Genomic DNA, 23,475 nt, shown 5'->3' with positions numbered 1-23,475 from the left:
TTGCTCTGTGTGTTCTAAAATGGAAATCACTATGTGGAGGATGAGAAGGAAGAGTAGTTCAGGAAACATGGAAGTAAGTAAGCAGTGGTGTAGCTCCTGTGGAGGACAGTAACATCCTGCCTCTTTCCTGGCTGACTCGTAGGTACCAGAGATGCACTCGCATCCTCCCTGTTCAGTTCCTTTCACCAGTGCAAGCCGTGATGCTGAGGAAGGTTGCCAGTCTGCAGTGCTGCTGGCCAAAGTCCTCAGTTCACACAGCCATCTTAGGTAGCAGCAAGGGAGTGTACCTGTGTCCTCTGCCCAGCCAGTGCCTCTGCTCTGACCTTTGGGGTCTCGCACTGGTGGCTTCCTTCTTGATTTTCAGTCTTTCCTCTCAGAGCATCACCAGCAGAACCACTGGCACCTCATGTTTTATGAGGGGCCATGCTCTAGTCCACAGTTCAGTTCCAAAGGACCTCTCTTCATTAGAGCCTGCAGTGGATCAAACTGGTGGAAGGTCTTAGGATTCCTTTTGTTTCTTCTCTGAACCTCAGTGTTGTGCTAGAGATGTCCTTCCTCCATTTCATCACATCACAAGCTCTTCTATAAGCCAGGAATTCCAGTAATATGAAGATAACTAGAAATTATTTCAAATTTGGACCCTCTGTGCTGGCTGGGCCCAATGTCCTCTCGCATTATTGAGCAGGTGGAAGGGAATTGCGAGGTAGGGGGGACACATAACTGGTACCATAAGGCCACTGGTATTGTGATACCTGCCATGTGCAGTGGACCACAATGCCAGGAGCATTGTGCAGCATAGCAGGGTCCAAATCCTTTGAGCTGTCTCGGTGTGGTTACTCTGTCTCACTCCAGCTGGCTGCCTTTTCATGAAGATAGCACTGTTGTCTGGCGCGTTCTGCAGCTGGCAGGTGGGAAAGATGATTTTCTCTTCCACAACTTTCTACCTCCTCTAGGTTCAGAGCAAAAGGTAAAGCCAGTGTCTTTGGAATGCCCTGCATTGGAGTGTGATGATACCTTCAGCCATACCATACTCTCTTTAATCATGCTTCTTCCATGCTAATGAATAATTAACTGCTGTGTGCATATGCACAGACACGCTGGTCATGGGCATCTCTGCAAGGTCGTGCTGACCTGCAGATGAGCGTAGGGAGCTGCTTACCTCAGCACACAATCTTTTGGCCTCTCTGCTGGTCTGTTATCTCTTTGGCCACCAGCTGACCAAAGCTAATGTCTCCATGACCTGCATTGGCAATAAGCGAACGTCGATCGCTCCCCAGCCTTCTCGAAGCATGAGCGTGCAAACAGATTGAGGTGATCTAGGTGTGAATTTGCAGCAAGTCAGCTCCCACACTGTAACTCCCCCAAGGTAAGTGCAAGGTGGCTCAAAGGAGAGCGGCAGGCTATTTTTGTTTCCAAGGGTAACAGCTTTCCCACAAGAACTTACCACAAAGAAGCCAACCCATCTTAGCCGATTTATGTGCCTGTCATCAGCGCTGTACGCGAAAGCACAAACCTCTGCTTCCCAAAACTCACCTGTGCGTGTCAGGCAAGTGTTCAATAAAACAGATCGATTTTTCTGCCTGTTGCATGTTGAGCCATGCTGCACTGGCTCCTGTGTGTTAGAAGAAAGGCTTTCGCCCTCCTTTTGCTCTGGAATTGGCACGAGTTCAGGCTTGCCTGTCATTTTCAGGGGAGTACGGTTCATGGATGGGAGAGGGTCCCTTGTCCTGTGCTTTCCCACAGGAGACCCCTCTGTGGCTGATGCTTAGGATCCTCTGGGGCCTATCTGCTTTTGACTATAAAACTGTAGTCCCTTGCTGGAGGCTTTTACCTTATGGATTTTCAGCAGAAAGCTGGGTAAGTTGGCAACAGGTGGCTTGCTATTGTGTCCTCCTCTCCCTCTCATTTCTTGCCCCCTGCATATTGCTGCCATTACCCATCAAAGCATCAGGCTGAGTCAGATGTAGAAAAGGAGATGAGAAACGTGGGGTGATGCATCGGTGCCAGCCAAAATGACCCTTCCTCTCCACCCGTCCCGGAAAGCTGCAATAGCAGCTCAGAGGGCTGTGCTTCATGACTTCATCCCTCCCTGCTGAGGGGAGATGGGCAACATCATTATCAACTGCCAGGGAGTCCTGACTCAGTGCCAGCAGTGGAAATGTCCTCGGATGTACAGCTCCTCCTCCACCCGAAGGGTGACTTGAACCTGCTGCGAAGGGAAGGCACTGGGAAGATGGAAGAAGAGTATGTGTGTGGGGGGGGGTGATGGGAAGAAAAAGGTGCAAACTCAACCCATTCTCTGAGATGATGTCATGGTAACAAGGTACCTCAACATGCTGTAAGACAATCGGGGCAGGCTTTGAAGCTTTCCAGCTCTTCCCCATTGCTGCAGGTTCGTGTCTGACTTGCTGAAAAATCTTTTGGTTAATATTTAATGCTGGCATTGAAATGCTAAAGGTGGCAAGTGCCCCACCTAATCCCACTGCCTCCACTTTCCCATGGGATGCTAAATCGGGGCGGGAGGTAGGATTGCAAGCTCCCCTAGCCTGGGGCTGGGACTCCTGGTCAGCAGGGTGGCTTCAGCCTGTAGGGTGCCTGCCCCGTCTGGCTCTAGGATGCAGGAGGGAGATTTCTATCACCACCCGCCCCAGTTTGGAGCTGGTTTGGGGCACTGGACAGAGGGGTGGGGGGGGAGTCTCCCTCTCCCCTTGGCCTCCCAGAGCTGGCTCTGGAATAAAGAAATCTGTGGCCCTGCTCCGGGACCAGAGCCAAGTTCCTTTGATGCAAGTGGTTAGCACATGTTTTTTGTTGGTGCGTTTGTTTTGTGGGTTGTTTTTTTTGGGGGGTTGTTTTTTGTTTTTTGTTTTTTGCTAAGTAATGACCTAAAGATCCAATGTTCCAGTGACAGCCCCTCCTAGGCGCCTTCTTTCCAAACCGTATGTCCGGACTGGATCCAGCAAACCTCCCGGAGCAAGACGTCGTGTTCCCTTCCCCGGGGAAGCCATCTGCTCCCCTCCGCCCGGCTCCTTCTGCAGGGCTTCGAGCTCGCCAGCCAGGCTGGAAAGCTCTCCTCCTCCTCCCCGTTCGCCCCAGCTCCCATCGGCCATCTTGTTAGCGCAAGGCGCAGGGAAGGGAATGCAGGGCTGGCTGAATCTGGGGTGGCTGACGGTGTCAGCCGGAGGCGGTTTCCAGGCAACTGTCGCGCTGTGGGACACGGCGAGCCAAGAACACCGGGAACACCGTGTTCTCGCCGCAACGCCTGGGAGGGGGCCGAGCCTGGCATGGACGGAACCGGCTCAGGACGGCACGGAGAGGGCAGCGTGAGCAAGAGGATTGTGCAGGGATAGCAGCAGAGTGGGGGGAGTCTCTAGCATACCCCCCTCCTGCCCGCTGCTCATCATACCCTCCCTGGCTTGGAGCGAGGGTGTCCAAGCTGGCTGCTGGTATATCACGCAGCAAGGAAGGGCCGCACGATGTATGGCATTTTGTGTGCCCTCTGCATCCTTTGGGAAAATGAAAACAGGAAAAACATTGCTCCTGACTCTGTACCCAAGCCCCCAGGTTTGTTACAGGTGGTCCCATGCTTCTCCGTCCCTTAACAAATCCAAAGCTCCCTCCCTACAAGTCACCAACTGCTTTTTCTCACGCATCCCAGCTCTGTGTCCCTGGAAAAGTTAATTTCTTGTAAAAACGGGCTGCCCTTCCCTTCCACAAGCTGCCAGTCCTCCCCAGCGCTCACGTGGGTCCTGCTGCCCCTCTGTGCTGATGCCTGAGGCAGCAGGCAGCATCCCCACTCCTGCCTGCCCACCTCCCCTGCCTGCTTCAGAGGCCCTGGGAGCAACCCCGCCCGTGAACCTCACCTTCCTGGCAGACCTTCCTTATACCGCCAGCCCAGCTTTTCCCTTCCCAGCGATGCTGATATTCACATCCCCTTCTTTTTACCTAATTTGAGTGGTTTTGAAAGGGCAGGTTGAGTACAAGTGATTTTTGAATAGATGGGGGGGGTGACGAAATTGCTCTGGCTGAGCAGCAAGGAAAAAAACTCTCCTGGGTTATGAGTGTGAGGACATGACGGACATGGGGAAGCGGGGTGCATGGTGCTGGGCAGGGTGGGTGCTGCAGAGAGGCAGAACCGCTTTAATGCCCTGTATAACAAGAAATGTTCTGCAGCCCCATGCAGGTGATATGACAGAGGGACAGGATGGTGTGGGGGTTATCTGCAGCCATCGCTGTCCGCAAGCCAGCCTTGCGGCTATTGATTTGGAACTTGCCCCGTTCACGCTAACCTTGGCAGTGCCAGCTTGCCCCTTATCAGCATTGATAAACCCCACCACAACCTCCCATCCTGCTGCCAGCCCGGCGGCGTCACCCCGTGAGGTGCCACAGTGACAGATCTTTCCTGCAACTCTGCCCTTGCACTGGTTGCTCTTTTGCTGTAATGCTCTAAATCCAGGACACCTTGCTCCTATTTTTGCACAGAGGCTGTGGCCGCACCAACTCTCTTGGAGCCCCGGGTGGGTCCCCACCCCTTGCTGAGTGCCACAGGTGAAGAAGGATGCGGTGCTGGCTGCAAACGCTTTTCCAAAGGAAATTTAAAGTCAGGCTCCTCTTTCTCCTGCTCTTGGCCTTCCTGGCACACCTGGTGATAGATTTGGCTCTCCCTGCAGCCCACAGGCCCTGCGGCTGTGATGCAAAAGCAGCTAAAGCCTCGGGTGTCCCATCAGGCAGCTCTGTGCTTGCTGGCCCCAAAAAGCTGAGCTTGCGAATCCTTCAGGATTTCAGTGGCAGCAACGGCTCCTTGGAGAAAAGCTCCCAGCCACAGGGAGCAGGGCCGCGCGCAAGGGCTGGACAGCCGGGGGTCTGGCACCAGCACGGAGAGGCAAATGCAGGGAGGACCAAGGGATCAAAGCTGGCGGCGCTCTTCGAGCATCCTCTTTACAACATCCCAATCCCGGAGGTGACAGAGAAAGACAAGCTGTTTGTCGTCAACCCCATGGAGAAGTTCACCCTGCGCAGCAGTGGGAGCGATGAATGGTGAGGAGTGAGCTCAGCCCCGGCTTACTTTTGGGGGATACATGGGTTTGAGGGGACAAGCAGCAAGGACCAAGCATGTTGTTTCCCTGCATAGATCAGCAACCAACATAGAGGCCCCAATTGCTGAGAGTGCTCTTCTTGTGCCTCAAATCACCTCTTAGCCCTGCATTTCTGGGCTGCTACCCAGGAGCTTGTGGCCCGTGGCAAAGCCAAAGGAGACTCTTGAATTATTCATAGTATTATGTAGGGTATATTTTAGGTGGTCTCCTCGTCTCCTTTCCTTCCCCAATGCAAACTAGCCTTTGGTCTCTCTATATATGAGGAAGTCCCCACTCCAGACTTCTAACATGTTTTATCCTCCTCTCCTAACACACTGGAGATGCAAAGCCTGTAATGTAGGTTACCTCTAACTGTGAGACCGGTCCCGCCCTGCATTTCGCAGGCCATTGCCTGACCTCTTTAGGCTTGGCCGTATGGTGAGATCACCACTGCTGGCTGCCTATTTTTATCACTGGACTACTAACCTCTAATTAGGAGGGGAGATATTAAAAGCTTTAGCATCAATAACATGTAGCAGCTTCCTTATGGAAAGCACACCTTCCAAATGTGGTGGCTGCTAAAACTGGGAGGGAATAAAAGCCGGTTTAAGAGCTGGTTTCCGCAAATAGGCATTTGCCGTGTCTCTGAGGACCACCTCGCCTACGGATAACCATGGGAGATGGGTCTGGCTTGACAAAATTTTGGCACAGTCTGCATTTTCCTAGAGAGAGAGACATGGATTTGTTCTAGATGCCCTGAGCCAGGCTGTCCCATTGCATTGCCAGTTGGTGCTGGTGCAGAGTGGGGGCAGATACTCCCAGGAGCCCCCCTTGAATGCCAGCAAACTGCAAATTTGCAGGAGGCACAGAGACAGGGATAGCGCTAACCCAAACGCATCCCCCCCGGTGAAACCAGGGGTGTGCAATAAATCTGTCCAAGGGGAACTGGATGTTGAGGGCGGGAGTTCATGTCAGTGCTGGGGATGGCTGGGAAGCCCCTGCTCCTCAACCCCTGTTTTACGGATGCATATGTGTCCCCAGCGAGCACATGGTGGGGTGCAGCCAGTTGTATTCCCGGGAGCTAATCCCTTGGGGGGAAAGCAACAAGACGAGCTACTCCAGCAGGGAGATAAAGGGATGGATGAAAGGAGCAGGATCAGCCTGGGGATTTTCCGTGGGGGATGCGAGGGAAGACACTGAGCCTGCTCCAGCCGTGCCAGCAGGTCTCCCTGGCCACCAGCCGTGGGTGGGATCTGCCCCGGTGCCAGGGGCCCCAGGAGGGTGCATGGGGCAGAGGCTTTTGCCACCATCCAGGGCTTGTGCTGGGCCCTCCCCCAACCTCACACTCCATGCACCAGCTCCTGGGAAGGGCCTGGAGACGTGGGACCCGTTCTGTTCCAACTAAACACTGTTGTTGTTGTTGTTGGGGTGACGGTGGCTGTCGGGCTGCAGGGTCAGCAGCAGTAAAGCCGAGACGCTCCTCCCGACAGGGAAGACAGCCTACGACACCTACCCCACCTGGCTCAAATTCCACGTTGGCATCAACCGCTATGAGCTGTACCCACGCCGGGACCCCCTGATGCCCACCCTGCTCCAGGACTTGGCCATGCAGAGGATCGTCAGCTCCGGTACCACCTCCCTCCCTGCACCCCTGCCTGCACCCCTGCCCTGCTACCCACCTCCCTCATCCCCATGTGCCTCCTTTCAGTCCAGAAATCCGGTGGGACCCAGCTCAAGCTCATCATGACGTTCCCGAATTACGGGCAGGCCCTCTTTAAGCCCATGAAGTGAGTAGAGCTGGGGACAACCCCATATCCCACCAGCATGGTCCCGTTAGGTGGCGAGGAGAGGCTAGAGGAGACCACGGAGGGAGAAATGGAGAAATGCTTCGTGCACTGCCTTGCTTCAACCCTCCCCCCTGCCCCCCCCCAACTAAGGCAAGAGGGATGGTCCCCTTCCTTCACTTCCTTGGTGGTGTTTGCAGCAGGCTGGGCGCAGCTTGTGATGGGGTAGTGACCTCCAGTGGTGGAAAGAAGAAGATGGTCCATGAGGACCATCCAGGACCCTCCAGTCCATCCGGGCTTCCCAGCCCTTGGGTTGGGAGCAAGGGGTGTGGGGGGGCCTGGCTGGGGGGTTTGGGGCCGCACCTCCTGGCAAGGGAGTGACTGGAGGAGACTGGGTCTTGCTGTGTCTCCAGTGGCACCAGGGACACAAGGTGAGGGGTGGCTTAGAGCCAAGCCCACACTCTGGGTGACCCCATCCATGGCCATTGCCCCCACCCTCCCCTCTCCTCTCAGGCAGACCCGGGACCAGGAGACTCCCATCGACTTCTTCTACTTCTCGGACTTTGAGCGGCACAACGCGGAGATTGCAGCCTTCCATCTGGACAGGTGAGCGCAAGCTTTGCATCCAGCTCTGCCCTCCTGTGACAGCAAAGCAGCAGAGAAACTGCTCCTTCATCCCACCTCCTCTTCCCCGTTGCAAGGGATATCTGCATCTCATGGCAGTTTTAATAACTCGCTGTGAAAACCAGCTGGGGTCGACAAGAAATTATTCCAAGTTCTGTGTTTCAGGATCCTTGATTTCCGGCGAATCCCCCCGGTTTCTGGCCGTTTGGTCAATATAACGAAGGAGATTCGTGACATCACCACAGACAAGAAACTGGCCAAGACTTTCTTCATCTCCCCAGGTGAGCTCTCATGCCATCCATCCCCTCCTGCAGCCACCACATGGAGCTCACCTGGAGCTGGCTGCTCCTGCCCTGGCTCCCCCTGCACTGGGACAAACCATCCCTTTGGGGACTGCTCCAGCTCCCACCGGCTCCCCTGCCGCCGGGCGCTGCTCCTCAGGGCCTTCCTTGCCATTGCTTTGCTGGTGGCACGTGGCCATGGTGTGTGGAGCGTCCTCATCCGGGCACCTGCCGGACCACCCTGCATGGGGGCAGCAGGCTCATTGCCTTCCTGCTCTTTGTCAAATTTTGCTTTGTCCCCACGGCCAGCGGGCAACGTCTGCTTCTACGGGGAGTGCTCCTACTACTGCTCCACCGAGCACGCCCTCTGCGGCAAGCCGGACCGACTGGAGGGCTCCATGGCCGCCCTGCTGCCTGACAAGACCTTGGCCAAGCGCCGCTCCTGGCGCAGCCCCTGGCGCCGCTCCTACCACAAGAGCAAGAAGGCTGAGTGAGCTGGGGCACAGGGGGTGTGGGGCAGCAGAGCTGTGGGATGGGAGGGGGCTGCCCCACAGTCGCTCTCATGGCCCCGTCCCCTGTCCCGGCCTCTGCCCACAGGTGGGAGCTGAACCCCAATTACTGCGCTCAGGTGCGAGAGACGCCACCCTACGACAGGGGCCATCGCCTCCTCGACCTCATCGACATGACAGTCCTTGATTTCCTTATGGGTGAGCCCCGCCATGCCGGTGCTGGGGGCTGCTGGGGCCCCTTGGGACCAAGAGGCCCAAACGGCTCTGTGTCCCACGGTACTGCACCCTGCGAGGTTTGTTGGCCAAATCATTGCTTAGGCTGCAGAGAGCTGCACTCTTACCCAAAATGAGAGCAAAGGGTTGTGTCGTTAGGGCACATCCCAGGCAGAAGCAGAAGGACGAGAGATGCTGGGGAGATCCCAGCTGAGCACCCCAGGCACTGGAAGCGCCTCCTGGCAAGCCCCCATGTGCAGCCCCTGTGGAGCTGGGGCTGGCGGCGATGCTCCCCAGGGCTCGTGCCGCCTCTCCCATCTCTGGGGCCACTCCTTCCTCCCCACGCTGTCTCCCCGTCATCATCTGACTTGGAGAGCTTCCCGCCTCCTCATCCCCAGCTTCCCAACCATGCGTTTGCTGTTACTTCTGCTCCATTTACTGCTGTTGTGCCTCCACGGGGCTGCCAGGTTGAGAAGGGTCCTGGAGGCCCCAGGGATTCTGCTTGGGTCCCTCCCCATGGCCATGGCCACCAGATGGGCACCTTAGAGGTGCTCCCAAGCTGTTTTCCCCAGCCTCTGAGTTTCAGCCTCGCATCAGGAGGGGAGGGTGCTCCATGTCCGTGCTCCCACCTCCTGGCCCACCACCCCATGGCAAATTTGTTGCCCCACCGCAGGCAACATGGACCGGCACCACTACGAGACCTTTGAGAAATTTGGGAATGACACTTTCCTGCTTCACCTGGACAACGGCCGCGGGTAAAGCCGGGGTGTGCGGGGAAGTAATTCCAGCAGAGGGGTAGGGGGGAGACCATGCGTCTTGCCGAAATGTGCCTGTGTTTGGCTCTGAGCCACGGGGCAATGCCGCCCTGACACCTGCCGGTGGGCTTCTCCCCTCCAGCTTTGGCACACACTCACGCGATGAACCATCCATCCTGGCCCCCCTAAGGCAATGCTGCAGGTAAGGGGATCCTCCCACCTGCCTTGGAGCTGCCGTCAGGAAGAGGCTCCCTGGGTTGAGACCTCTCCCTCCTCATCTTCGGCAGCATCAAGAAATCGACCTACCTGCGGCTGCAGCTGCTGGCCACCCAGCCCTACCGCCTGAGCGACCTGCTGCGGGAGGCGCTGGCCACCGACCCCTTGGCCCCGGTCCTGGCCGAGCCCCACCTGCGGGCACTGGACCGTCGCCTGGGGAAGGTGCTGGCGGTGGTGGGACACTGCCTGGCCGGGGCGGCCCACCTGGACGAGGTGCTGGTGGATGATGTGGGGTCACAGGTGTGACGGGGGGCTCAGTACCCCACTGGGTTGGGGTGTTTTGGCGCGCTGCCGGGGGCGATATGGTCATCAGCGTGCAGCTCTGACTCTGTGTAGCATCAGCTTTCGGTGACGCTGGAGCAAGCGGCGTGATGCACCAGGAAAGTGGACTGTAAGGATAGATGGGATGGGGAGGGTATTTAAATAAAAAGGTTGGCCTAGTGGAGAAGACACGAGCTGAGATCTCCCCCACTGGGGCTGCTTTCCCAGCCCTGACCTGTCCCTGCATGCCTGGACGTGTCACTTCAGCCCTCCAAAGCCTTTTAGGAAAGGTTTGGCATTTTTCCTGGCTTTCCCTAGCAAGAGCTGCCAAACTTGAGCAGTTGGCAAGCTCCTTCTGCCACCCCCACCCCTGCCCCCAGCATGGCAATGCTCTGGTGATACCCAGAAAAAGAGCTGAGTGTCTCCGCTGCTGCTGTGGGGAAACTGAGGCACGAGTTCCTGGCCACTTGCTGCTTATCCCTGTCCCGCTCTTGTCCCGCTCTTCCAATGCCCACCCGAAAACCTGGCATCGACATCGTCGCCTCCGCTGCTGCACTGGGGGTGCAGCAAGGCGGGACAAGCCTCACTCCCTCCCCAGCATCTGCCAAAACCCCCTGAGAACTGCTGCCAGCTCCCTCCCTGCCCGAAAAAGTGGCTCTTAGGAGGGGATGGATTGACCCAGGGACGTGCACCCTATTTAGTGCCTGGTGGCTCAGCACCCAGCTTATCCCCTGAGCCTCCCGGGGGGGTTAATCCGCGGCAGGGTTACATCAGCTGGGGCAGGTGCTATTGCTACGGCCACCACCAGTGTCCCCAGGACAGGGCACAGGGTTGGCATCGGCGTGGCCAGAGATAAAGGTGCCGTGGGGGAGGAGAGCTGTCCTCTGGCCTGGCCGGTCACCCACGGAGCAATGGGAAGCCACAGAAAAGGGGGAAAAAGGGCAGCTGCCACAGTGGGAGACGGATCTGCGCCGGAAAAGCCAGGCAGAGATTTAGGCCAGAATAAAAAATGGGCTCGAAAGGGAGGAAAAAAAAGAAAGGGAGACAAAGAGGATCTGTCTGTGTTACACAACGGGACCGGGGACTCTGAATCAGGGTTTGTTGCAGCGTGCCCCCCCGATGCTGCCACACGTCCTCCTGCTTCTGCCCCGGCTTGTGTACCAAACCCCAGCGTGGGGAGGAAAAGGTTTCAGGGCTGTTTTGCAACAGGTTGCTCCCCTTCTGCAGGCTTCGTAATTTTTAACCCTTTCTAGAAATGCCTTTTTGACACCGTACCAAAAGCCGGCGGGGCTGCTCCCGCCCTGTGCCCCACGGACGTGGCCCCACAACTGTCTCTGGATACAGGCGGCCGGTTTCCCCCTCGCCGAGCCTCCCCCCCGGCAAATCTTTTTCTGAGGCGCCCTCAGATTTAGAAGCCGGGGCGTGGGAGGGCGGCTGTTTTCTCAGCCCAGCGAGTTTGCACAAGGTCCTGGCTGCAACGCCGCGCGTTCAAGGTCCCACGGGAGCAGCCAGTCTTGGCTCGCACCCCCCCTGCTGAGCCGGCCCTGCTGCTTGTGGGGGGAGAGGGATGGTAACGGGGTGTCTGCGGCTACGGGCCCGGGGAGCAGCAGAACCTGCCAGCCCGGTCGAGGCGGCGTGGGCGCACGGGCGTCAAGCGGGGCTGCCCGTGCCGCAGGGACAGGTTTGGCCGTTCCGTCGTGCCGCATGGTGTGTGGGGGTGCCGGCTATTTTGCACCCACCGAGAGTCCAAACTGGCCACCCCAGCAAAACCCAAATTGGGCCGGGGCGCAACCCTGCACCTGGGAGCCCCTATTTTGGGCTGGCGTCACCCATGGGACCTGTAAGGAGCCTGGCTGTGCCTGGCAGCGTGGGCTGCCTGTGACCCCCATGGGCATGGGAGTGGGTGGGTGGGGAGCCCCCCGGGGCAGAGGCGTTTGGTGGCTGTGGGCAGCTAAGGGGTGGGGAAGGGCTCCCCCGTCGCCCCCCACAAATGATAATAAAATAAAATAAAATAAAATAAAATTAAATTAAATTAAATATTACCATAGCGATGATGATAATAGTAATGTTAATAATGGGACATCGCAGGAGCCCTAGAGGCGGGGGGGAGGGGCGCCCCCCCGGCGGGCGCGCGCGCGCCGTGCAGCGGGGCGGGGCGGCGGCGGCGGGGGGGGGCTGGGGGGGAGCCGGGGGGGGGCGGGGGCCGCCTTCCCCTGCAAAACAAAAGGGAGCGGAGCGGCGGCGGCGGCCCGGAGGGACGGTGCGGGGTTCCTGTGCGTTCTGCGCGACTCGCCGGTGGGTTTGCGTGGGGCGGGGGCACGGCGGGTTTTGCGTGGGGGTGGGGGGCGGGCTGGCCGGCTCGTAGCGCGGCCCGGGGGGTGCAGGGGGTCCGACGGGGCAGCGGCTCCGTGAGTGGGTGCTCGCGTGGGTGGCCTGTGGGAGGGGAAGGGGGTTTATAACCTGCTAAGGGGAGGTGGCGGCGGGGGGGGGGGTTGGGGGGGTGGGGTGGTGGTGGTGCTGGTGGTGTGGGGCGCGGCTCCATCCCGGCCCGGGGCAGCAGGTGCCCCTCGGCGGGCTCGGAGACCCCCAGCCGCACTGGGCACCCCACGGGAGGGGGTTTCGGTGTGTACCGAGACCCCTGCTGCAGGGGTGGGGTCCCGCCGGGTGGGTCCCCTTCCACTGACAGTTCCCTCCCCAGGGTGAGCCGTGGCCCACCCGTGTCGCGCTGCTGCCATGTCCCGCCGCAGCCAGCGCCTCGTCACCACGCGCTATTACCCCGGGGACGACGATGCCACAACCAGCAGCAGCAGCTCCCTGCTGGGGGGACAGCAGCTCCCCTTCAAAGAGAGCACCAGCAGGTTAGTGGGGCGCAGGAGTGGGGGTCCCCTCTCCCAGACGTGGCCGGGCGCTCTGTCCCGCACCATGGACCGGGCACCTTCACCTTCATGGAGCGGGGCATCAGGGCAGGAGGGAGCAAGACGGCAAGCTCGCTGCGTTTCGGCATGGCCGCCTTGGCGCTGGCTGCTTCCCCACGCCAGCAAAAGCCCCGTGCCCCTCGCCCATGGCACCTCCGCGTCCTCCCCACCGTGCCCCGGCACAGGAGGCTGCCGTGGGCGGCTGCGTGCCTCCTCAGCCGCGGCCGCCTCCAGCTTGATGGCGGGAGGGAGGCGAGCAGCGGGCCGGAAAACCGCAGCGGTGCGAGCGGAAGTGGTGCCGGCAGCTGCCTCGGGACAGGCAGCGGGGCCTTTCGCAAAGCAGCGGTTGCAGCCTCTGAAACCTGCCGCCATTTGGCATGGCAGGGTGGGGGGGGTGCAGAGGGAAGTGATGCCGGTGGAGGGAGTGGGGTAAATTCCCCGTTTCTCCTCCACAGGTGCAGTGTGATTATCACGCCCATCCCACCATAACCACACATGGCTGATGAGCTTGTTCTTGCCCCTGGCAGGACGATCAGAAGGAAATCGAGCAGCACAAAGCGCCTCTCTCCTGCTCCCAGCACCCAAACCTCCTACTACAGCGAGTCCATGATGAGCGAGTCCTACCTGGGGGGCAGCCGGGGCCTCGCTGCCCTGGGCAGCTCCGTGCTAGATGATGCCCTGGACAGCACCATGTACTGGGGTGAGCCTTCCCTCCTTCCTGTGGCAGCTGGCGACCTCCCTGGGCACCAGGGGGGTGTTGGGGCAGACCCCCAGGCTGCCTCATGGGGTTGTCCCCGTGGGGGTGGAGGTGGGTGGTTTTTCATGGCGACTCTGTGTTTTGGGGGCAGGTGGGGAGCTCTCTGCCAGGAGGAGAAGAGGTACAGGGGACACTGAGTCCAGTAAGATCAACGGGTTGCTGGAGAGCAAGACATATGACACCTACGCCTCTTCGTCTGGATATTCCTCGGAAGATGACTACGCTGGTAGGGTTGCACTGGCCTCTTCGTGGTGGCAGGGATGCTGGGGGTGATGTCCCCAAGGGGACCAGCCCAGCGCCTGGGTGTTCCCAGGATGAATCCAGCCCCCCCTGCATGCCATCACCTGTGCAAAGCCTTCGCCCTGGGCAACGCACAGGGTTGCAGGCTGTGTTTGGTGGCTTACTGCCTCATTTCTTCCTTTCCAGGTCACTTATATTCAGGCCAGAGTAGCTCTGAGTCAGGGCTGAGGACTGCAGCCTCCCGGGTGGGCTCCTTCCTCTGGCAGGTGCTCACCTCCCCAGGTGAGTGGAGGGCTGGCGGGGGGGTTTCTAGCCGCACCTTTCTTCCCTGCCAGCATCTCCACTCCCCATGTGCCATGTGTGCTGTTCCCTGATCAGGTGGAGGGGTTTTATTCCCCTGTGGGAGCATCCTCAGGGACGGAGGGGATGTCTGTGCCGGGACTCCACCTGAGGCTCGGTTTCTCTCCTGGCAGTTCGGTTCGTGGGGTGGCTGTTCTCGGGGCTGGCAGCTGCCTGGCACCGCCTCACCGGTGCGGCTCCCCGCCTGGGTGGCATCCCCTTCTCCAGGTAAGCATGGTGGCAGGACACCGGGATGAGGGAGGTGGGGGGAAAACCCACCAGACCCCAGAGAGGGGGTGCCCTGCAGAGCCTGGCACACATAGGGTGGGTGTCTTGTGTCAAAGCCCGGCTGGGCTTTGCTTTCCCTCTGGCCCCCATCCAGAGGAGCGCTGCCATGGGGGAAGGTGGCCGCAGTTCTACAGGCACCTCTTTCTTCTCTGTGCTCCAGGCACTACCCGTGGCTGAAGAGGTCCCTGCTTCTGCTGCTATTCCTCCTGCTCCTCGCTGCTGCCGCCTATGGTGAGTCAGCCTGAGTCGATCTGTTGCCCTGAGATCAGTGCAGAGCATCCCACTGCCGTGCCCAGGAGATGGGATGGGGTGGCCCCAAGCTCAGTGCTCGTGGCTCCTGGTACCCTGGTGCATCTGCACACCTGTGCTGGGGCCTCCTGGTAACCCCAAGTGATGCTGATGGCTGAGCCTCTGCACGTCCACCCTGTCCCCTGCTGTGGCCCGTTACTGGCTTGCTGTTTTAACCACCTTGTTCCCCTGCATGCCCAGGAGCTTGGTACTTTTACCCATATGGGCTGTCGATGCTCAGCCTCCCTGCCTTCCCGTGGTGGGGAGTTGGAAAGTCATCTTCCTCCCATGTGCCTGGGGCAGGGGACCTGACCACGCTGGACCAGGTAAGCCTTGGCAAAGGCATGGTGGTGGTGGCCCGGTTGGGGTGGGTGCCTTGAAAGGAGAGCCAGGACAACGTAGTCCATGGCTGAAGGAGCCCTTCCAGGGGATGGGGAAGGGGTGGAGGATGGGGTAGATGGTGCCTTCACACTGGTGGAAATGGCTCTCCCAGTTTGTGGCCCTCTTGCTCTTGGGGTGCCCCAGGGATAGAGCAGGGGGAACATCTCCACTCTCCTGGGAAGCAGCAGATGAATAAGATGCCACTGACTCTGGGGACAGGGTGGCCTGGGTCCCCTTTCACAGGTGTCCCTGTGGCCCCCTGCGGGTCCCCACCTCCCTGGGGGGCTGCATCACATCCTGCGTTTGTCACCACAGGGGCAGCAGGGGGAGCACCGGCTCCTGGCTCGCTTTCAGGCCCTGGAGAAGCGCTTTGAGGCGCTGGAAGCTGAGATGTCTCGGTGGGAGCTGCGGCAGGGAGCGGCAGTGGTGGCGGCGGGGGGAGAGCTGCCCCCAGGGGACATCCTGGCACTGCTGGAGGGGCTGGTGAACCGCCGGGACGCGGGGCTGAAGGAGCATCTCCGCACTGACATGACCAGCCATCTCCAGGTGAGGGGCGTGGGGAGCGCACAGGGAGATGGGGGCATGTGGGGCCGGGGCTCTGATGTTCCTCCCTGTTCCTCATCCTGCAGGGCGAGCTGGATGCCCTCCGAGCCCAGGTGCAGAGGGATTTAGATGGGCGCCTGGGGAAGATGGCGCAAACCTCTCAGGTAAGGGGATAAGCATGTGGTGGTACCTGGGCAGGACGACATCACCACTAGCATCACAGGTCTCACCCATTCCCCTTCTTCTCCTGGCAGGAGACGGAGGCACGCTTGCAGAGGCTGAAGTTGGAGTGGCAGAGGTAACCGTGGCTGTCTGGGCAGAGCCGTCACTATGTTAGGGGCAAGCAAGTAGCAGGGTGAAATCCTCACAGTGAGGCTTAGGAGGGGTTTCTAGGTCTGTTTTGCTCGGGGCAAGGGAGAGGTTGAGAGATACCCATATATCCATCTCTCCAAGATTGTATGTTGGCAAGAAAGTGCCCTGGCTGGCAGCAGGGCTCAGAGAACATTGCAGCAAATGACCTTCACCACCGTAATTTTGCTTCACCGTGGGGAATGTGGCCCTTCAGCTGAGGGTCTAGCGGGGGATGATTTCCCATGGGATGTGGTAGAAGAGGTCGTTGCCACAGGAATTAAAACCATTTTGGGTGGGAGATGGGGTTGAGCATAGGCAATGGGGGATGAACCCCCTCCCCCAGTTTGCAGGGGGCAGCTGGGACTGTTGGTGCAAGATTTTGTTGCTTTTCTTTTGGCGCAGCTCAGTGCAGGAGGGCCTGCGAGGGAGCTTCCAGCAGGAGGTGGGCAAGTTGGAGCAGGAGGTGGCAGCGCTGAAGAGGGAGCTGGCAGGCCTCAAATCAGACCAGGAGGTGATGGGGAAGCACATGGAGGGAATGCTGGAGCAGCTGAAGGCGATGCGGGCTGATGTGAGTCCCCAGTCCCCGCCCAGTTCGGCAGAGGGAGATGCCGAGGTTCACTGTGGCGGGGCTGAGCTCTGGCCCCACCGTTTCAGGTGGAAGCACAGTTCCCGGCGTGGATCAGTCAGTTCCTGTCACAGTCCCGGCGGGATGGTGCTGCTGGCCTCATCCTCCAGCAGGAAGACTTGCAAGCGGAGCTCCAGGCCCTGGAGCGCAAGATTCTGGCCAAAGTTTTGGAGGACCGGAGGCTGTCGGCACGGGATGCTCAGGCCGGTATTGGAGTGGCCCTGCGGCAAGGGGGGACCACAGGGGTAACGGAGGAGGTGAGTGTGTACTGGCCTGAGCCCCAGGGACATGATGGTGACCACAGGTGTGGGATTGGGGGCTCTGCCCCATTACGTGTGTGGAGGGGCCAGCACATGTGCCTGGCAGATGGGAGAGCCGTGGGGACAGCCCTTACAGCTGGGACACTGATGCTGGGCTCACATCCCACGCGGCAAGAGCATCCCTGAAACTCCTCCATCCCTACTCTCCCACCAGCCTCCCCTGGGCTGTGCTTATGTCCTTGTTCTGTCCTGGAAGGAGTCACAGGTGGTGATAATCTGCATGCCTGTGGGGCTCTTGCTGTCTAAAACCCAAGTTTTTGTTTGTGCGTCTTTCACCCAGAAGGTGGGGCAGGTGCCAGCAAGGCTTCCATAGGTTGAGGATCTTGCTTACTCCCATCCTTCAGCAGCGCTGCTGAGTCATTTGGGGCAAAGCATTTCAGCAGAATGACACCAGGGGAAAAAATGAGCCTGCTTGCTTTGGAAAGAGTTGTTAGCAATTCCCTGTGGAGGTGGCAGAGGGGAGGGATCAAGCTGGAATTAGGACTCCCCACAGTCTGCACCAGCTTCGTGCACACCATAAAGTTTAGACCCACAGTGGTGTGCTGTAGGGTCCCAGCTCCTGGGGCTGGGTTTGGCTCCAGAATGATGCTCTAGATGGCTCTACCTTTTCTGGATAGGTGGAGCTTCCATCGATCCTGCAGGATGGGGCAGGAGGGACTGGCAGATGATGCTGGGGGAGGACTGGGTGGGCTGTCAGGTTGTGTCTGGTACCTGCTGGGGGATACCTTTCCCCCCCTGGGGCCGGCCCCTCTTTTGGGATGGGGATGGGCAAGCCCAATGTGCCTGGATACTGCCCCTTCATTGCACAGCTCCTTTCATCTGGGGTATTTTTAGCAACCTCTAACGTGGCTTCCCAGCCAAATGCGTGTCCTCTCATTTTTGCCATGGTGATTCATCCCCCGGCTGTTTTGTGGGAAGGTCCTTGTGCCCTCTCTGTCCCTGCAGGGTGGAGGTGGCTGGGGGACAGGACACCCACCCCAGCTCTTCATCCGTCTTGTACCCTCTGTTCCTGCCACAGCAAGTGCATCTCATTGTGGGTCAAGCTCTGAAGCGCTACAGTGAGGACCGCGTGGGGATGGTCGACTATGCCCTGGAGTCAGCAGGTAGGTGGTGGTGGGCTCTCACCCTCCCTGGGACAAGCCAGCCATCCTGGAGAGGGATGTCATGGGGCTTACCTGCTGCTGTCCCCTCTCTGCCCCAGGGGCCAGCGTCATCAACACCCGCTGCTCGGAGACCTACGAGACACGGACGGCACTGCTGAGCTTGTTCGGCATCCCCCTGTGGTACCAGTCGCAGTCCCCCCGTGTCATCCTGCAGGTGGGCGCCCTTGGGGCAAGACCCCACAAAAGGGGGAGATAGGATGGTCCTCGTGTGGGCTTGGTGGGTTTTATTGGGTTCTCACTGTTGCTCCAAGCAAGTGTCCAGGCTGATGGCGGGGGGGGGGGGGGGTTGAAAATAGCACTGATGGTGATAACCTTGCTTGTGTCTCGCTCCCACACTCATAGCCAGATGTCAACCCTGGGAACTGCTGGGCGTTTCGTGGGTCCCAGGGCTTTGCTGTCATCCGCCTCTCTGGCATCATCCGTCCCACGGCTGTAACGCTGGAGCACATCCCAAAAGCCCTGTCACCTCAGGGGACCATCCCCAGTGCCCCCAAGGACTTTGGTGTCTATGTGAGTGCCCTCACCTGGACCTGAGGGAGGAGTGGGGGCACACAGTGGGAGGGTGCCATGGTGGAGGGTGTGGGAGGGGAGGGCTAGTGAGTCCCCATACATGGCTGTGGGGTGCTCTGGGGGATTGGTCTTCTCCTGAAGAGAAGGAAGAAGCAGTACTGGGGGGAAGAGTGGGAGCACTAGGCTTCAGGAAGGGTTGGGGAGTGGGGGGACACAACACTGGGGGAGAGGGGATTGAGAAGGTGTAACTTTCAGGTCTTCCCCCCGCCTCCCTCCCCACTGGCCCCTGGCCCCATTTGTTTCTTTTGGCCTGGAAGAGCAGGAGTGGGGGCCAAGTACACTTGTGTCTCCATCTCCCTCTTCTGACCTGGGTGTGCTCACCGCCTCCAGTTCTCCCTCTCTGACCACCCCTGGTTCTCCCTTTCTGCTTCCCTGCCCCTCCATAGGGCTTGAAGGAGGAGGGAGAGGAGGAGGGCCTTCTCCTTGGGCAGTTCACCTACAACCATGACGGTGACCCCATCCAAACATTTTACTTGGAGGTAAGTGCTTTGCCCTTGGAGCACTCAACCCCAAGAAGAAAATGGAGCCCTTAGGGTCTCTGAGCCCTCAAGAGCTCATGTTTTTCTTTCCCCCTCTCCCCAAGGGTGACGCTGTGGGCACGTACCAGCTGGTGGAGCTCCGGGTGCTGAGCAACTGGGGACACCCCGAATACACCTGCATCTACCGCTTCCGCGTGCATGGGGAGCCGGCGCACTGACCCCCAGCTCCTGCACGGGATGAGGATGCTGCCGGGCTGACAGCAGGAGAGGATTTGTCTGGTTCGCTGCTTCGCACGTAGAAATCCTGGGATGTGCCAGCAGCCACCCTGGGAAGCTGCTCCCCTCTGGGGAGGAGAAGAGCTGGTGTTTAAGGGGTGAGGCTTTCACTCTTCCAAGGACTGGGGTGGTGAGGCAAGAGCATCCCATGTCCGTCCTAGCGCAGCCTGGCTTGTTTTCAGTGAGTGTTGGACATTTTAACTTTTTAAGCTAATTTTTAATCGGGTCTGCGCAGCCCCTCGTCCCCGTTGCCCTGCACCTCTTTGACGGCACGCCTAGCATTGCCAGGGCTTGGGAAGGGGGTATGTAATTTTGCAATGTGCTTCACACGGGCTTGGGCGCGATAACAGTGTACGGGACCGTGGTGACTGGCTCGGTGCCGCCAGAGTAGGTGGGAGCCACTGGTTGTGGCCGCTGAGACTCTCCCCTTCATGCGGGGTCACTTCTCCTGCCTTGGCCTTGGTTTAGGTAAAGATTTCCAGACCTCCACTGCTGGGCTGGCAAAGGGGAAACGAGACAGTATTAATGAAGTATTAACATAAAACTAATGGTTTGGGGCAGCAGGAGGGGAGAAATTTGGCACGTGTTGGTGGCAGAGCCTGCCCCGGTGCTGCTGTCTGTCTGCTTGAGCCCTCCTGCCGCTGGTGGCTGTGTTGGGTCTTGGCGATGCCGTTGGCCGCCCCTGGCTGGCTCGCTCCCCCATGTTAAGCTTGATGCTATTGAAAACTCCTGTTGCCTGCTTCCCCTTTTGGTTTGTTCTGTGGGTTTTTTGTTTTTTTGTTTTTTTTAAGGGGGATGGGGAAGGGGGTTATTTTCCAGTTGGGGTGTTGGGGGACTTTTTTTGTAGTAACAAAGGAAGAAATACTTTTTCCATGCAATTTCTACTTAACCGGAGAATGTTATGCCGGGCCGCTCAAGTGAGTGGCTTAGACACAGAGAGGGCTAGAGCTTCGTTTAGTTGGAGAATAGCGTGTGCAGTAGGATAAGCTAGAGTAAGATGAACAGAGCTGTTTAAAATAAGGGTCGTTGGTAGCTGGACCTGGGAGACAAGGTCCTCTGTGGACTGCTGCTTGGTGGGGTGGCCAGAGGCACTCCTGCCCTCCTTGCTCGAGAGATGTCCTCCAAGACTGCAACATGTGGCTGCGGCCTCTTGCCCGCAACTGCATCTGTATATAGGTGACTGGAGTGAGTGGGTGATGCTGCCCCAGTGCTCTGCACGACTCTTTGTGCCTCAGCTGTCTTCTGCGTGGGAGATGGGGCAATCCCCAGGGCTCGCAGGTGCCAGCGTGCTTCTGCGCCTTGGGGAGCAATAGGTCCTCCCCCTACCTGTGGTGCTCAGGGCTGCTTCTGTCACCTCGTGGTCCCCGATGGCAGATGGCTGGTGCAGGCTGACCTCCTTTGTGTTGGAAGGGCTCCCTTTCCCTCCTGCCTTGTCCTCACTGGCATTGCTTGGTTCCCTGAGCCCTGGCTGCAGAGGACCATGGCAGAGCAGGATGGGGAGTTCTGCCAGCAGCGGGCATGTAGATCCTGCCTGTACCTATGGTGTGATGGGAACTGTTGCAGGGGACTGCAGGAAGGATGCACAGGGACCTTCCCCAGGCTGACAAGTGCTAGGGCCATCTGGCCATTCCACCTCCTGGCTGCCTGCATCATGCTTAGTTTGGCTTATGTTCTTGGGTGGCGTTTACAGCCTCCACATTTGTCTTACGTTTCATTGAAAGAAAATCTAAAGGGCTCATGTTTAGTGTTTCAGCCCTATATGATGTTGGTATCATCCCTCCCCTGACACCATGAGCACTAGGGGAGCACCATGAATTGATTCACATTCTGGTCTTCTCGGCTTGAAGCACTGTAGGGCGAGAGGCATGGGGGGGGGAAGGGGCTGAAGAAGCATCTCCCTTCAGCATGCCCTGTTGTGTGTCAGGCAGAAGCACTAAGCCCTGGTCCCCTTGTTCCAGCTCGAGGGGATGAGGATGATGGTATCACGTCCCTTCTGGAGGAGTCTCCATGCTCCAAGCAAGGGAAGGGAGCCTGAAAGGCACAGCTCCATCTAACAGGTTAAAATTATGCCATGGAGCCCCCTGCAGAGCTGGGAGGCCTTGTTGCTGGGCCTGCAGCCAGAGCCAGTGACGATAAATTCTCTCCTATATTGCGCATAGTCTTAATTCTTGGCCTCCACAGCCAAAGTTATTTTAAACTTGTCTACAGCTGCCTGCTTGCCTTGGAGTCATGTCTGTGAGTGCCCTGTGCACATGGGGTTGTGCTTTTATGAATGCCTTGCCCTGTCCTGGGCTTGGCAGAGCAGTTCCTGTATTTAACTGAACGATAAAGAGAAAGCAGAGATGAAGCTCACCCCCTTCCTCAGGCGTTCTCTGGCTGCTGGAGCAAATGCCATAACCATGAGGCTGGAAAGCCCCTTTTCTTATGTCCCTTCTGGCTCCCTGGTCTCTGGATTGGGCTGTCAGTGTCTTTGCCCAAGAAAAAATGATTTCACAGTAAATCAGGCATGCTGGTGAGAGGTGGGAAAGGGGGACCTCTTTCCCTGAGAATGGAGTTGGAGTGGGGTCTCTGCTCCTCCCATGGGACTGTTAACCGGTGGCTGTGGGGCAGGGAGAATTTGGCTTTAACAGGGCAAGCTTGCCCTGTCCTTTGGAGACAAAAGTCTCTGCTCGCCTGAGGTAAAACCCCACAGAGACACCAGTGAGAGGTCACCCTGGGGGTTTATGCCCTTCTCTAGGGATAGTGCTGGTTTTGGAGGCCTCACCGTGCTGACTGTGTGAGAAGCCCCAGGAAGGCATGCTGAGGCTACATCTGGTTTTTCAGCCCCCAAATTCTGCATCGGTGCTGAGCTGCAGCCCAAGAACCTGTACCAAGTGCATGGTCAGCTGCCTCTCACCAGCAGCAGCTTGCAGGATTTCTGCAACTGTCCTGAGCTGCAAAGGAAAAAAGGGCACATAAAACTCCTGCTTGAGCGTGTCCATCTCTGCCTGGGGGTATTGCATCTTAGTGCTGATGCAGAAGACGAGCCTGGTGAGGCAGGAGAAATGTGAAACAGCTGTCAGAGCAGATTTCCCTTATTTACTCCATTTCCCTCCTCTATTCTCCCTCCTTCTTGATTTGCCCTACACGTGCTACAAATTAGTCCTGCAGAAACAGATGGTTACAGGCAGGAGACGAGGATGTACTTGATGCTGTAGCCTGTTGCAAATGCTGCACTGTTTTGTTCGTTTTATTTTTTTTCATCAACAGGTTGTAATTTATGCCTATGCAAGAAAAAAAAATACCAAGACAAATAAATTATATCAAAACTGCTGTGAGTGTTTTGGGTGTTTTGCAGGTGAATTTGAAAGTGGGAATTATGCACAGCTAGTAGACAAAGCTATTCTTGTAGCTGCTGCTCTTTTATGTATTCTCATGGCAAATCCTTTTTTCCCAGTCTGATATACAAAGTGTAGGGTCAGCAGTTTTCACCTTGTTATCAAGCAGGCTCTGGGCTGCAAATACTGCTTGGAGCAATGCTGAAGACAAGACGTACTCTTAAAAACTCAAATTCCTTGGGACTTTGAGTAGTCTGTGACAGACCATGGCTGTGGGCTTGGTCCATCCTGCAGTGACCTCCAAGCCACCCCTGGGCATCAGTCCATCCTCTTCCTTATCACGGGCCTGAGCCTGGCTTGGCCCTGAGCAGGGGCAAATAAGACTGGGGCAGCAGGGAGGGCAAGGACAAAGCCTGACACAAACCACACTTAAGGGTAGCTGCAGGTTCCTTTCTTTTCCTTAACATGGGCTGTAAATTACTCAGGCTGCTATGAGTAAGTAGAAAGGAAATATTTAGTTGTCCTCAGCATGAGGAAGCTAACCTAGCACCTACAGAAAGGTTGAAAAAAGATAAATTAGACTGGCTGGAGCTTGAGGAGGGTCACACCAAGTACCTGCTTCACCAGGATGGGCTCAGGAGGCAGGCTTGTGAGGAGTGCCCATGCAGCTCCTTGCAGAAGGCCACCCTAGGCCAAGGGTTGTTCTCTGCTGGCCCTGGATCTGCCCTTGCTGCTTTCCCCTGGGAGCAAGGGAGGCTGGGCACTCAGTGTCCCAGCTGGGGAAGGGGGACTGACAGAAGAAGTGATATGGACAACTGGGAAAGGATGGGGTATTGGGTGCTCAGGAC

General features: G+C 57.9%; 2 protein-coding genes across 5 annotated transcripts; both read left to right on the top strand.

Moving 5' to 3' along the window:
- Positions 1 to 58: 58 nt before the first annotated feature.
- On the top strand, positions 59 to 11,800 carry LOC142049599 (extracellular serine/threonine protein kinase FAM20C-like). Of its 2 annotated transcripts, XM_075077425.1 has the most exons (11): positions 59 to 1,366; positions 4,480 to 5,034; positions 6,525 to 6,700; positions 6,781 to 6,859; positions 7,370 to 7,462; positions 7,646 to 7,761; positions 8,071 to 8,251; positions 8,359 to 8,468; positions 9,157 to 9,238; positions 9,381 to 9,440; positions 9,526 to 11,800. In XM_075077425.1, exons 2-11 carry the CDS (start codon positions 4,556 to 4,558, stop codon positions 9,758 to 9,760), a joined length of 1,611 nt encoding a protein of 536 aa, XP_074933526.1. In that variant the 5' UTR covers positions 59 to 1,366; positions 4,480 to 4,555; the 3' UTR covers positions 9,761 to 11,800. The 2 variants fall into 2 exon arrangements, with proteins under 2 accessions (XP_074933526.1, XP_074933521.1); XM_075077420.1 differs by lacking the exon at positions 59 to 1,366 and having other exon boundaries at positions 4,069 to 5,034.
- Positions 11,801 to 11,978: 178 nt separating this feature from the next.
- Positions 11,979 to 22,622, top strand: SUN2 (Sad1 and UNC84 domain containing 2). 3 transcript variants are annotated; one of them, XM_075077393.1, is made up of 18 exons: positions 11,979 to 12,070; positions 12,474 to 12,633; positions 13,218 to 13,390; positions 13,539 to 13,673; positions 13,874 to 13,969; positions 14,161 to 14,254; positions 14,475 to 14,545; positions 14,804 to 14,928; positions 15,299 to 15,529; positions 15,613 to 15,690; positions 15,781 to 15,824; positions 16,280 to 16,445; positions 16,532 to 16,759; positions 17,841 to 17,925; positions 18,024 to 18,139; positions 18,328 to 18,495; positions 18,942 to 19,034; positions 19,139 to 22,622. In XM_075077393.1, the coding sequence occupies exons 2-18, from the start codon at positions 12,509 to 12,511 to the stop codon at positions 19,250 to 19,252; spliced, it is 2,142 nt and encodes a 713-aa protein (XP_074933494.1). In that variant the 5' UTR covers positions 11,979 to 12,070; positions 12,474 to 12,508; the 3' UTR covers positions 19,253 to 22,622. The 3 variants fall into 3 exon arrangements, with proteins under 3 accessions (XP_074933494.1, XP_074933497.1, XP_074933505.1); XM_075077396.1 differs by lacking the exon at positions 11,979 to 12,070 and adding an exon at positions 12,155 to 12,183; XM_075077404.1 differs by lacking the exon at positions 11,979 to 12,070 and having other exon boundaries at positions 12,551 to 12,633; positions 13,146 to 13,390.
- Positions 22,623 to 23,475: the final 853 nt, after the last annotated feature.

This window comes from Phalacrocorax aristotelis, chromosome 1 (genome assembly GCF_949628215.1).
Source record: "Phalacrocorax aristotelis chromosome 1, bGulAri2.1, whole genome shotgun sequence".
In the NCBI taxonomy this organism is placed as follows: domain Eukaryota; kingdom Metazoa; phylum Chordata; class Aves; order Suliformes; family Phalacrocoracidae; genus Phalacrocorax; species Phalacrocorax aristotelis.
The sequence above is the reverse complement of the archived record's forward strand: the minus strand, read 5'-3'. Positions and strand labels throughout refer to the sequence as shown.

Bases quoted from the DNA above. Each gene is read 5' to 3' on its own strand.
- LOC142049599 (XM_075077425.1), top strand. From the start codon at position 4,556: ATGCGGTGCTGGCTGCAAACGCTTTTCCAAAGGAAATTTAAAGTCAGG. The intron at 8,469-9,156 runs GTGAGCCCCGCC...GCCCCACCGCAG, and splicing joins AGTCCTTGATTTCCTTATGG to GCAACATGGACCGGCACCAC. The intron at 9,441-9,525 runs GTAAGGGGATCC...CATCTTCGGCAG, and splicing joins CCCCTAAGGCAATGCTGCAG to CATCAAGAAATCGACCTACC.
- SUN2 (XM_075077393.1), top strand. From the start codon at position 12,509: ATGTCCCGCCGCAGCCAGCGCCTCGTCACCACGCGCTATTACCCCGGG. The intron at 13,674-13,873 runs GTAGGGTTGCAC...CTTCCTTTCCAG, and splicing joins CTCGGAAGATGACTACGCTG to GTCACTTATATTCAGGCCAG. The intron at 14,929-15,298 runs GTAAGCCTTGGC...TTGTCACCACAG, and splicing joins ACCTGACCACGCTGGACCAG to GGGCAGCAGGGGGAGCACCG.